The 14,129-nt window shown below is 37.4% G+C and overlaps 1 protein-coding gene across 1 annotated transcript in view; it reads right to left on the bottom strand.

The window, feature by feature from the left end:
* LOC114936231 (lachesin) overlaps positions 1-14,129 on the bottom strand; it is a 232,193-nt gene that overhangs the window by 5,896 nt on the left and 212,168 nt on the right. Inside the window, exons 8-10 of the mRNA XM_029309361.2 lie at positions 12,776-12,832; positions 12,512-12,598; positions 3,104-3,202 (exon numbers count right to left, since the gene is read on the bottom strand). Coding sequence (XP_029165194.2) covers positions 3,104-3,202; positions 12,512-12,598; positions 12,776-12,832 — 243 coding nt within the window. The remainder of the gene's footprint in view (positions 1-3,103; positions 3,203-12,511; positions 12,599-12,775; positions 12,833-14,129) is intronic.

Genomic DNA, 14,129 nt, shown 5'->3' with positions numbered 1-14,129 from the left:
GATGCAAATGGAAAATTTAATTAGAAATAATTTTATGATTAATACCGTCTCTATTTTAAATAATTAAACACTTTATCGCATATTTAATAAACGCGTCTATATATATATTTGAAGAGAGATTCTGGCACCTCAAAGAAACTGTAACACCAGGATATATATATATTCGCTCTCGTTGCCACGAGACAACACGCGAATAAAAAGAAAGGAGGACTCTCTCTCTCTCTCTCTCTCTCTCGCCATCGGCAGCCTCGGGAGGTCAATGCACAATCAAGGACTCCTCGACGAGAATCTGTCGTTACCCCGTTGCACGAAGCTCGCCACGAAAGAATCCCTTTCCCTCCGAGAGAATGGGACGAGAAAACAGAAACGGGGGAAACGAGAGAAGAGAGGGAGGGAAAAAGGTGCCGATGGTCGACAGACCGAGGGATGTAGATACAGAAGGGGTTGGCGGGGCAGAGGGTAGACGCAGAGGGAGAAGAGAGAAAAAAGAAAAATGGGAAGTCAGTTATTCTTCCGGTTGGCTTGCGCTGCGTACCGTTAGCTATTACTCGCTTGGAGAGAAATATATTCTCCGGCCTTTTCCCGGCCTCACTCATCTCTAATTACGAATCAGAAACAACCCCCCTCGGATCATCCCCCTTCCCGTCCGTATCGTTCCCTTCTTTCATCCACCCTCTTCCCACGGACCTTTCTTCGTCTTCTCGAGTCTCATCCAAAGGCTCGCGCAAGCAGTAACTTGCCTCGACTCTCCTTTCTTTTATCCAACCCCTGCTGTGTGCTGCCCCGAGAGAATTCTTCGCTTCGCTACTTTTGTACGATCTTACCTTCCTTCGGTTCGCGATTTCTCGACCCCTTCTTTTCCGTTCCGAGAGGAATTCGCGCGCTTTATATATTTATGATCGATATTTATATCTCATTATACTAGAGCGCAGGAAACGCGAAAATAGTACGGATATGACATTCTGTGGCGTTAGATTGCTGACTAGATCTGCGAAATTTAATGTTCACGAGTCTACATTTCGTCACACGACACGCGAAAGTGACATGTTTATATTATATATATTAGGTCTGTTCGTTTTGGCTACACTGGTCACACTAGTTCAGAGATTGTCTTTTTTGCTTGACATTGGAAGAAAAAAGATAACCTCTGAATTAGTGTAGCCAGTGTAGCCAAAACGAACAGACCTATATATATGTGTGTGCGTATACAGGGTGTCCGGTAACTAACGGACCAATGATTAAGGGCGGATTCTCTGGCCAATTTGGAGACGATGTTTCCTTAGCAAAAATGTTGAGAAGTCAATAATTTTCGAGTTATAAGCGATTGAAAAAAATGGGTTTTTAAAAGTCTAACATAATTACATTCTTCAGTTAATTTCAGGTAGATTTTACTATAATAAAATTTTAATTTGAGGCTTGGTTATAAAGATACATAATGACAAATATTGGAAAGTTGTAAAAAATGATGACCTTTTTCGACATTTTCGCTGAGGAAAAGTCGTTCCCAAATTAACCAAAGAATCCATTTGTGAAATCGTTGGTCCGTTAGTTACCGGACACCTTGTATATAAATATTATTCGACATAATGAGAAAGTGATATATGATGTGCGTGACATGTGAACACTGAGAAAATATTATAATCAAAATTACATTAATATAATTTTTGATAATCGTGAAACGTACTAAAATATGAAAAACATATATCACGATATTTGTATTCAGTAATATTATATACGTAATATATTTTTAGAAAGCAATACATTGTAATTATTTCAATATTTTAATGCACAATCGTTAATACAAATAAAATGCATAATTAAAACATTTTATAATAATAAATATCTTAATGTCGTCACGTTCCAGTTTCACAATAAATCCTGCAAAAGAGATATATGATATATTTTATTTAATTTATACTGTAAAATTTTCTCTCTCGTACTTTTCTCTAGTATCGAATATATATATATCGAATTCACCGCACAATATTGTGCGAACATCAATTTTAGTATTGCGACTTTTCGAGAACAGAATTAAGAACAAGTTCCTCTCGTCGAGTAGAGTCCTTGTTAGCTATCTGACATTTTATTTCGGAACAACATTTTTCGGGGTTCTCTCGCGTGCACGCAACATTTAGTTTCCACAGTTAGTTTCTCGCACCAGTCTCTCTTCATTTGCGAAGATGCTTACACGCGACGGTTTGCGACGCAGTTTTCCTCGTTACGGTTTCAACCCCCTTTTCTTTCCCCATGCAAAATTACCTACTTCCGCGAGACTATCGCGATCGTCCCCGGATTTTCACATTACGCCATTATGTAAATTCTTTTTAAAAGTAACCGCGGTCGAGCGAGATATTGAGAGACCGGTAAGGGGAGGGAAGGAACGAACGGGGGTTGAATTACCGAAGAAGGCAGGGGCGGGAAGAAGAGAAGACGGATGGGAAAAGGGGGTGGAAAAAAATGCGAGCGTAGCAAAGAATTATCCGATAATGCCGAAGGCTCGGCGGAATTATGAAAGGTGCTACACCTGGCCCGAAGGGGTGGGGGGGGGTGGAAAGGGCGGGAGGGGGGGATCCACCCTCGGAAACCCGGTGGAAACGCAGCCGGTTAAATGCCGTGGCGGAGCCGCGAAATGCCAGATAAACCGCGCACACCTTCCGGCAGGAAAACTTGTCGCGTTTTGTCTCCTCTCGTTCGTCTCTCCACGAGAGCTGGATTTCAATCGCCGATCAACTCTCCTCTCATCTATGGGCGTAGGATTTTTTCCAGGTGGAGGCATTAATTAATTTTTGCTTTTTCATTTTTCTTAATTTTTTGTTAAAATTTATTTTTTGTTTTATTTTCATTTTTTTTTTTATATTAAATATGCAAATAAATTTTAGTGTTTATTCAAAAGGAAAGAGCAAATGCTTAATTTAATTAGTCGCGTCGAATAAAATTTTTTTTTTTATGCGCGTTGTAATATTAGAATATTTTTTTTATAACGATGCTCTTCAAAGAATGTTATTGGCATTAAAAAGGAAAAGGTACTATTGTGCGAATATGATCCCCCTTTGGAGAATTTATCAAGTTTATTATACGAAAAGTAGATAAATGTCAAACTTACCCTTATCAGGAGGCCAGTTGTAATTTCTTTTCCTATCCAGCTCGGTCGACTTTTGCTCCGATCTTCCGATTTCGTTAAGGTTCGACTGGAACTTGGTACCTTGAGAAAAAAAAAGTAAACGAACGATGAGAAATATTATCGATATAAAAAGATATGATTGTGTGAGAACTATGTCGGCGTAACGAGACACGAGATACAAGAGTAGAGTCTCGATAAAAATACCTTATTGGCAATTTTATTTATGCGCGTTAATACGCGATTTGTGTTTCCCGGATGTTACCGAAATGAATGAAAAATCGAATCTCGCCTCGAGACAGGGTAGCGCAAAGTCGAGACGAGATCTAACAATAAGAGAAAGAGAGAGAGAGAGAGAGAAAACAGAAGGGGCAAAAGGAGATTCTCTGATTCCTATAGCCAGTGGAACAAGCCACGGACAAAGGGATACGCGACGAGTGGTCCTCTTGACTGAAGATGTTTACGAGCCTGTTACGCATAAAGTGGGTGGCAAACGCGTTAACTAGTATGCAAACTCCGAGTAAACACAATTCCCTTATTCCGCGCAAGTAGATTCTATCCATGTCACACGCTTGTGTCGCGAGCCCACCGGGGGAAAGTAGGGGGGGATTACATTCTTGTAACAAAACAGAATTCGTGTATTATTTTGATAAAATTACACAGTCAAATTTTACATATATATAGATTACATGTCTTTGTCATGTGTTACACGTTACCGCGGACTGGGAGAGAGAGAGAGAGAGAGAGAGAGAGAGAGAGAGAGAGAGAGAGAGAGAGAGAGAGACATGAATAAATAAGCGTTGCAAGATTTAAACAAATAATTGATTTAAATATGTTATTGATTTAATATATGTTATTATATATTTACATAAATATGATATATAAATATTATATAAATATATATTTATTTTGCTACTTTCACTTTTTAAACAGTTGATATGTCTTTTATTTGATTATTCTAGTATATTTATTTCCCCAAATATATTTTATATTACACGTGCAGGCAAAGTGGCACTTTGTGTGCGTGTTTTCTGTGCGGAAAGCGGCCGATTTCCCACGCCGTCATCTAGCGGCAACGCGGTGAGTGAATAAGCCGTATTCAAAGCCATTGCCTACGGTTGAGTCGCGTTCAAAGTCATTGTCCACGGCTGAAACCGTGGACAATGACTTTGAACGCGGCTATTCCCGCACCGTGCCGTCGCAAGATGGCGAAACCCATTTTGCCTGCACTTGTAATACAAAATAGTATGTGTATCACGTGCGAATTGACAATTGTTCACTCGTGTCCAATTGTCAACTTTCCGCACTTGATACACAATATACTATTATGAGAAAAAATAATAATTATAAATAGAGATAATTTTTTAAATTATTCTATTATAATATTACAAAATAATAAATATAGATTATCGTCAATCACTATGAATCGTCGTCATTTTACGATTTTGTTTCAAGTACATTCACATCGCTAGATACATATCCAAAATATCTCCCGTCCTAATATTATAAAACCGATCGTTATGATATATCCATTTCTACGACTTTTCTGCCACGCGTGTGCGTCTGCGTGTGTTCTCAGTAAATTGACTAAAGTTCCAACCGACAGACATCTAACACGAGGAACAGGAGATAGCAGGACCCTGGCGCAACCTGCGCTTACGGCTTAATTTCGAGTTACCCGCGGTGCAAAGCTGCTCGTGAATATCGCTTTGTGTCTTCGTTCGCTCCCTTTCCCTTCCCCCTGATTAGATTTGTAAGTTCACGGCCCCCGAGGCAGAGCGATGCGAGCCAGTTTAGGCAAGGCGAGGAGGTCGGTGAACACGATCTTGGCACGATAGCCTATTTCGGGCAAGGTAATGGGCGATCATGACGGTGTACGGCGCTTGCGTCGTCGTGGGTATGTGTGTGTGTGTGCGCGCACGTGTGTTTGTGCACATAATACCGGGTAGCTGATAGTACGTAAGGTCGCTACCACGGCCGGATACACCCTCGGACAACGAGGTGAAACACCGTTGTACCGGCGACGCAATGGATAGGACTAGACAGACGTATGCAAATCTCGGCCAAACATTAGCAGTGACAGTGTGTATCATGCGCTATACGTATCATGCTGCCCCCAACGAGGGAGAGGGTGGGGGTGGCTTTCGGCTGGAGGAAGGAGCAGTTCTATAGTTTCCTATATGCGACAATCTCTATCGCGACGCGGCCGGCTGTTTCTGCAGCTATGCGTGGGCGACGACGTATTTAGGGAGCCGTATATGTGTATAACCAGACGTGTATATGTAGCTACAAGAGTGCAGGAGCTTATGAGACGGAGAGGAAGAGTTCTGTGTTAATAATTCTCGATTTTTTTTATTTAACGAAATATAGTAACAATGAAAGCGAGAGAATAGGAAGAAATATTACTTTTAGCCTCGGAAACTGAACGTTTAATATGACAAAATTTAGTATAAATATATGCCATAATTAATATTCAAAATTTATATAAATATTTATTAGAGATTCAGAATATATAATATTTTTAAACAAATAATCTCTCTCTCTCTATTAAAAAATTGAAAAATTGAAAAACCAGTCTTTAAAATCGCGATACTCATTAAAAATTATAGATATATGATAAAACAGATGAAAATAAATTTAGAATCTCACGACGACGTATTTAGAGAGCCGTATATAGCAACCGATATATGTATAACCAGACGTATATATAGCTGCGAGAACGCAGGAGCTTATGAGACAGAGAGGGAGAGTTTTCTGTATAATAATATTCGTTATTTTTTTTTATACCGGATATCCCATACAAAATTACAGAAACTAATCAGCTGTCATTTTTTAATGCATGCAGTTATAGAGAAAAGAAAAATTGCGTTAGAAAGAGGCAAGTCTGCAGTTTTTCATGGATATAAATAAAATGTTTGTATATCAGTTTATTTTATTGAAACAAGTAATAAAAAAAGTATTAGTAATCAAATATATGTAAGCTAATGATAAATATTTTCCAAGTTCGCACCATTTGAATTTGTACAAAATTCTGTTCTTTTACGAAAACTCGTAAAAACTTTTTCTAACATGTTATTTTTAATGTTGTTGACGATCCTTTTAATAGCTGCTATTAAATCTGGCACTGTTGAAAATATTTATCATTAGTTTATGTGATTTCGTGTGATTATTTATACTTTTTCATTACATTTTATCAATAAAATAAATTGGTATACAAACATTTTATTTATATTCATTGAAAACTGCACATTTTCCTCTTTCTAACACAATTTTTATTTTCTCAATAACTGCATGCATTAAAAAATAACAGCTGATTAATTTCAGTAATTTCTTATGAAACACCCTATATAACAAAATAGTCTAGAGGACGATTGTGCTGGTAAATTTGAAAGCGAGAAAAAAGGAATAAATATTAGAATCGATATGGCATTCTGTTTTTTACCTCCAACCTTTGAAACTGAACGTTTAATATGACAAAATTTAATATAAATATATACTATTTTTAATATACAAAATTCATTATAAATATTTGTTAGAGATTGAGAATGTGTTTTTAAATAACCTCTCTTCAAAAAATAAAAGAAAATCGAAGAAACAGGTCCTCAAAATCACGATACTTATTAAAAATTATAAATATATGATAAAAAAAGATGAAAACAAACACAAAAAATATAGAAATTCACATGTAGATCAATGTAATAAATTATCGAGAAAGATGTTACCACTTTGGATTATATGATTCGCCGCTAAGAAAGTCACGAAAAAAAAATTTCAAACTTGAATAACTCTCGATACAAACCGATTTAGCATATAAACGAGGCATGAATGTATACAAGCTGTAGGCTTCTGATGAGGAAACTCAATAAGCGGAGCAAGTTCATATTAAAGTCCTGGTAGAGCGTAGCTTTAGCTTGCTGAGAAATAAAGGAGGAATATATGCACATCAGTTTAAAAAGCACGCGTCAAGTTTAATATGTTTCTTCCTTTATCAAAATATGCAGTTAGCATAAAAACATAAATATCAACGAAAAACTCGCGTCTGAATTTTACACACGTTGCTGGTTCCTCGATAAAATTAAAAACGTTCAGCGTCATTAAATTGAATATCCCAGAAAAATAAATGTATTTATGTAATTCTATATATTGTAGTTATTTAGAACGTAATCAATGCGTACTATTGAACGCCGTGAGCTATACATTAAATTAATACGGGAATCTCTGATGCTTTTGTACACGAAGCGCGCTTTAGTAGGAAAAGATAAAAAATATTGATAAACGCTTTCAGACGCTCTGACCTGAATTCGCGTGTCGCATATAAAACTGCGATGTAACATTCACCGGTGTATCATTACGCCCATCTGTACTATCCCCTCTTTTTTTCAAAGCACGGTCTTTGAAATATATCTAAAATAAAAAGAAATAAAAAAAAATGCGCGCGAGTTTAATCCCTGTAAGAATTTAATCCCTCGATACATCGGTATATAATATTTCTGTATCAGGCATAATTCACTGTGTATTGACGAGGTGTTGAAAGGTGTTGTATTTGATATACGTTTGTGCGCACAATTTAATATAGGACAAAATATTTGTACTTGTATTTATACGAAAGTACGCGGTTCAAAATAATTTCATTCGAAAAGTTCGATGCGCTAACAATAAGTATAATTAATGGAATCTCGCGCAAGTATAATTCGGGTAAATATTTTTCACGCTCTTGCAATTTTTTAGAGGCGGGGAAAGAGAAGAGAGAGAGAGAGATATGGCAAACAAGAGAATAGTTTTCCGAAAAAGTTACAGTTGGACGGTTTATGGTGACCCCTTCTCATTGATTTTACGTCTAACGGATCGTGGCAGCCGGTATTCGTTCAGTCATTCAGTCGTATACACGTATTCGGGTGGATTCGGAAGAGCGGGTCAGCACGACGCGACGTTTAACGTGTTTTAACGCTGAAACTGTATGCGAATTTAGCCCGCATTCTGCATTCCGTGAATATTAAACGATCCGAACGCGTATACACACACACACACACACATATATATATATATATAGTTCTGTATAGTTTTATTATATTGACAGTTATGAATAATTGATTGTTAATTTCTATTAATCTTTAATTTTAAACGATGCGCTGAAGAAGGTTGAAAAAGGCAACCGAAACGTTCGAATTTATTTCTGTCTAATATTTTATGTTATAAATCTTTTTCCACAAATAAATATTAATGAAAGAACTTAATTAGCTTTTATTGCATTTTATATGTATATTAATTTTTAAAGAGCTGTTACAAATTATATTATATATATATATATATATGTGCTCTCGTTTCTCTCCGCGGCTGATGTCGTCCGATATTGGGAGGGAGCAGCCACAAAGTCTACCTTGTGTCCCTCGGAGGTGCGGCTGGGGTGGCTGGCTAACTTGTTCCCCAAGAAAATTAACAGCGGTCTAAGGTCGCGCGCGCACGCTGTGAGATCCAAACTTATACGGCCGTGTCACGCGGCGCGGCAATATTGCCAGGGCGTGTTGTACTCGTAATTAACGCGTCTCTTTAGCGATGTTGATTCACGTCATAAATAATTTCACCGAGTACACGCCTCCGCGACGCAACGGGATTTTAACTGAATTCTTCGGTAGGGAAGAATATTCGCGTTCGCTGCTCCGGACGCGCGCGCTTTAGGAAAATTTCACCTTACGTTTATTCGTTCAAATCAAATCGCGCGGTGCTTAACTCTTTTCCGATAAAACTCGTCAAATGTACATTTGTAAGAAATTCAATCTCTCTCTCTCTCTCTCTTCATTCGACTTAATTTTATTTATTCGAAAGAATGTTCGGGAAAATGAATTGTGTTTTTTTCCCTCTTTTTTTTTTACGCGCTTACGTTTTCCGCTTTCTTCATTCTCGGTACCTATATATATATATATACGCATGCGACTACGCGTTCGCGATAGAATAGGGGACGTGTTAATCGTACGAAGGCACGCGGCTAAACCAATCGCTATACATGCCCTCCCAGAATTACAGCCGGGTAACGCTGCCCCGGGGAATTAAGCGACACCTAAGGGCATATGTGCTCCGGGAGATGTCACGATACCGCGACAATACTTGCTCTGTTTCCCATCGGAACCTCAAAGTGACTTATCGCCGTAGGCTGTGTACGGTCGCTTCTGTAATTCGCCGTAATTCGCGGACTAAACGAGAAAGATGAAAATAGACGAGAGTACACGCGAAAAGGTACGATTATACCGAATTTGTTGCAATTTGCGTGCGATCTAGCTGCACTGAAAAAAATTCATGTACTTTTATATCGAAATTAAAAAACTGGAAAAGTTACTTCATTATCACTGTAATTTTTTTTTCATATTTTTTAAAGTGAAAATACAGATTAATGGAAAAACATACGTAAAGTTACTATTTTTATGCAATTTTACTTGTTTTAATATTTTTACTTTATTAGAATACTTTATTTTATAAACATTTATATCCATTTTATTTATAGCATTTCCTATGCGTAATTCCATATTCAGTGCAATATTTCATATGAAACATTACATATGATCTGTGATCTTCCATATATGAGTAGCAATATCGCATAATTATGCCGGGTCGAAAAGAAACTCAGCTCAATCGTGTAATTTTACAGAAATATTTTTTTCCGCGCGCTTCATACTTCGTTGCGAAAGAAAAATATTTTTTAAATACCTTTTAACTCTCTCTCGATGTGCCAGAGGCGCATCTTGCGCGAAAATTGTAAATATCTTTCTTATATTTTGATGTCGTACGCTGCATCACATTTTGTAACATTTTATAAGCAAACGTACCTTCTTGTGCCGCGTCACATGAATAGCATTATACCGTCTTATACGGAAAGTTAAGATGCAGTGCGCGCTATGTTTAGGTATTCTCAACGACGGATTGTCGCAAGTCACTACGAGCAAATAAGGGGCTGTTTATGCTTGGGTTTCCTTCCGCGCGGAAGGAAACCCGCGAGCAAATCTTCTGTTTAATCTTAAGTGTACACTTGTGCCCTTTAATTTTCAACGATACAAATAACGAGAGAAGCGACGACGACGACGGCAAATATAGGTAAGGAAAAGAACGCCGACCGCCGGATTGTTTGAAGAACGCATTCGCAAAAAACGAAGGGTGATAAAAGAAATGAAATAAATTATGTAGAGGGGGAAAAAAAATCTACTCTCTGTGAGAAATAAGAGGAAGCTGTTAGCGAAATCGCGTAACAAGCGTAGTATGGATATAAAAAAGAGATACTGGCGGAACCAAAAGAGAATATAAGTCAAACAGATATGTTAAGGAAAGAAGATGACATAAAAATAAAGTGCTTAAGAAAACAAGAGAGCTTGGGGAGGGAGAAATGAAAGCGGACTCGGTTAAATGTAACCAGAAGATAAAAGAAGAGAGGAGAAAAAGAGAAGCGACACGATAAGGGAAAGAGGGATTCTCAGAGTCGGCGGCATTGGGGTGGAAAGGAGGAGAGAAAGAGAGAGAACGCGAAGGGAGCAAACATTAATGCCACCTTGCAGACCGCAGATGTTGCACCAATTACAAACCTCATCCTTTCTTCACAGCCCGTCCTTTCCTTCCTCTTCTCCGCAAATAGAGAGAGAGAGAGAGAGAAGGAGACATATGCCGTATTCAAACTTACCACATTCCGTTCGCTACTTCGTCTCGCCTCTCTCTCAACGTTTCATCTTTTCGCTCTCACCTTTCTTCGCCCCATCCTGTCTCTGCGGACGATGACATCGGGTTATACGTGGTGGCAAGGAAGGCGGACATGGCAGAGACACGGAGACGGCCCCAGCAACGAGACACGAATTTTCGATTAAATTTAACACGGCAAGGCGGCAAAAGGAGGCTAGCAGCGCTGCTGTTTTAGGCGATGGAGGCAAAGTGAGGGAGACAAAGAAAGAAATGGAGGGAAGGGAAAGGCGAGGATAAGGGACGTTGAGAACGCGGACTACACAGTGGCGGCTGATATTATTCTTGGGTCTTCCACGTTGGAGCATTATTAGTTCCGGCGTGTTAGCATACATGAAATATTGATGTTACAGGGATCTCTTCTACCCCAGTCAACCCAGGTCTCTCTCTCTCTCTCCTTTTCTTTCCAGCCATCTATCCTTTCCGCTCTTTTCGCGCAACCACCACTCGCGTGTTCCTATTACGAACATCACTTCAGTTACCTCTTTTTCTACCCCTTCCTTATTTGTTGTTTTATCCCTTTTATGTTTATTCTTTCGCTTTAACCAGAGCTTTTTTGGATAATCGCGGTGTGTTTTGATTTCCTAAACAAATGTTAAGAATTTAAAGTTAGCGCAGTATCTGTGTTCTTTTTTCAAATTATTACGTTTCAGCTTTCAATTGATGTCGGATCTTTTTATGCTCCCATTAAAGATTATCGATATCGAGGTTATATCCGATGCTCATTCAAAACGTTACTATTTCTGTTTGCAATAATACAACAGTTTTACATAACGAAAGAGATATTTGTTTTCGAAATTTTATTTTGCTGTAGACTTTATTCTCATTGCTCTCTCTCTCCTTTTTTAAAGAATGATCTGCTTGCTCTTTTTCAAACCACCCTTATAGCCGCAATCGATTCCCGGGATTCCCTGGTGCATCCTCCGGCTCCAGTTAACATCGAAGTTAATAGCACCGGAGATTCAAAGTATGTTACTGTCTAAAATCTAGTTATGAAATGTGCCATTTAGCTGCACGTGATGTTGGATTGAATATATAAATTCTCTATCTAGGTTGAGATTTTAGCAGGCTATATATAGGAATATACCGATGAAACATTTGAATTCTTGCTCTCTTGTATTCACGAAGAATATTTTTAACGTCAACAATACTAATGATACGTCAAGACATCAAATATGCACGAGTTAAAACAAACAAATTCGATGGGTTATTGACATTTCAATTTGTATTGATATTCCCGTGCAGTTTTCACATAAGATGATATTCTATTTAATAGACTTTTTCTTTCATCACTTCCGACATTACGTCAGTTCTAAATTCTGTTCTGTGTCTCGTTACCTTTGTTTCTTCTTTTTTAAAACGTGTTCTTTGAAAGAAAGTATATGAGAGAGAGAGAGAGAAAGAGAGAAAGATCCGAGTGATTGATGCGCTCTTCGAACAGAGATCAAGACCGAAGAGAATACTTTTTCCAAATATATATTTCAAGTGCTTGTTACTCTTCGCATATTGCGCGACGACTGCATTACTTCGTTGAAATGCAAAATTGCATATAGTCAATTTTGTAATTCGCGAAATTACGGAATATGTATATGTACGTACGTTGAACGCATGTAAAAGGAAAAAAAGAAATATATATCTCTCTCTCTCTTTTTCTCTTTTTTTTTCTCCAAGAGTACTCACCTGTCTTGATATTCTTCTCATTATGAATCGTCAGCGAACTCGGATTTCCGTAAACAGAGTTATTCATCTCCGCTATGAAATCCCAATCTGCAAGAGTAAACGTACGCGTTGGAAAATTGAATTCAAGCGACCGAGAGTACGTTGTGAATAATATCGATTGTATATTATATGGTACCGTTGAAAATTTTACGGCATGAATTTTGCTACAATTTATTATATTCAATTATCATTAATTTTATGACAAAATTTTGTTCAACGTCTTACCTTTCTTGGCGATCTCCGTGGTAGACGGACTAGGACTGGTGCTAGGCGGTGCGGACACTGCAACAAAACAAGTTTTCCTCTTTAATACGAAGCATTGATGTCGCGTATACTTGGCGCAAAATTAATTGTTAGAATCTCTTGGCGAAATATTTGTACATTCTTTCCCGAAAGCGGTTTATACAAAAGAAAAGCCCTTCTTCATTTATCATTCTTTTTCTTACAATTATTCTGGGGGAAAAAAAAACATAATTAGTTTCAGTATATTTTAGAGAGATTTACTCTTTCAAATCTTCATCGTACATTTCAATCAACTGCCACGAATCATATTTCATTTTGTTTCATGTGTTATTAATTTGTTTGAAACATTTTTTTCATATATGTTTTTTAATACAGGTTTAATAAAAAAATATTTAAGAGATATATACACAACTATTGTTTTCGAACTTTCGAACTCTTTGAAAGAATTCGAAAAATTACACACACGCAATAGTCACGAAATTAATATATAAAATTAAAAAATATTATATCCATATATTTACATGCAACCCCTCCTACATTGGGCAAATTTCGCACCCCGCGCTGTTATGGATCGCGCCACCTGTTACTAACTTCTCCCCTAGAACGTATTAGCCGCTGTGGCGCCGGCCAAGCCGGCCAAACTCTACATCATATTTTACTCTCCCGGTACGTACTACACGCCTTTTCCCCTTCCGTCCGGTTATTCGCGCTTCCGTGTAACTTATTCGGAGGTATGTACCTGAATAATTATCCGTAATTTCGTTTGTCCTTGGCGAAAACGTCATTGACCGAATTTACAACTAGCTGTGACTGTCCGTGTACGGACAGCTATAACATCTTTGCTAAACATCGGTGAATAAGATCGTACGAGATGAAAAAAGATAGAGTGAATAAAATTAGGACACTTTTGTAGCTGCGACTTTTCGATGACATAAACATTAGAACCTATCTTTTATTTATACCACTAATATATAAAGAGATAAAGGTGTCAAATTTATTCTCAAAAACTACTGAATCGATTTGAAAAAATCTTTCACTGGTGAATAACTTAGATCTTTCTGTCCAATAATAATTTTTTGAAATACTATTTTTTGAAATGGACCACGCGTAAAATTTGCGTAAAATTTAAACAAGAGAAACTTAGAGATTATAAATATTTATACAAACCTATAAAAGTTTCTACTTAAGAAAACTTTTTTTTATTTATAAAGTTATTTTATTATATATTTATATACAGTTTATTATTGTTATGCATCAAATATAAAGTTCGGTGCGTCCAATAATAATTTTTTAAAATAGTGATTAATTTAAACGGTGCTATAATTTAGATTTTATA

This window comes from Nylanderia fulva, unplaced genomic scaffold, assembly GCF_048542155.1.
Source record: "Nylanderia fulva isolate GAGA-0341 unplaced genomic scaffold, ASM4854215v1 Scaffold4, whole genome shotgun sequence".
Lineage (NCBI taxonomy): Eukaryota > Metazoa > Arthropoda > Insecta > Hymenoptera > Formicidae > Nylanderia > Nylanderia fulva.
The sequence above is the reverse complement of the archived record's forward strand: the minus strand, read 5'-3'. Positions and strand labels throughout refer to the sequence as shown.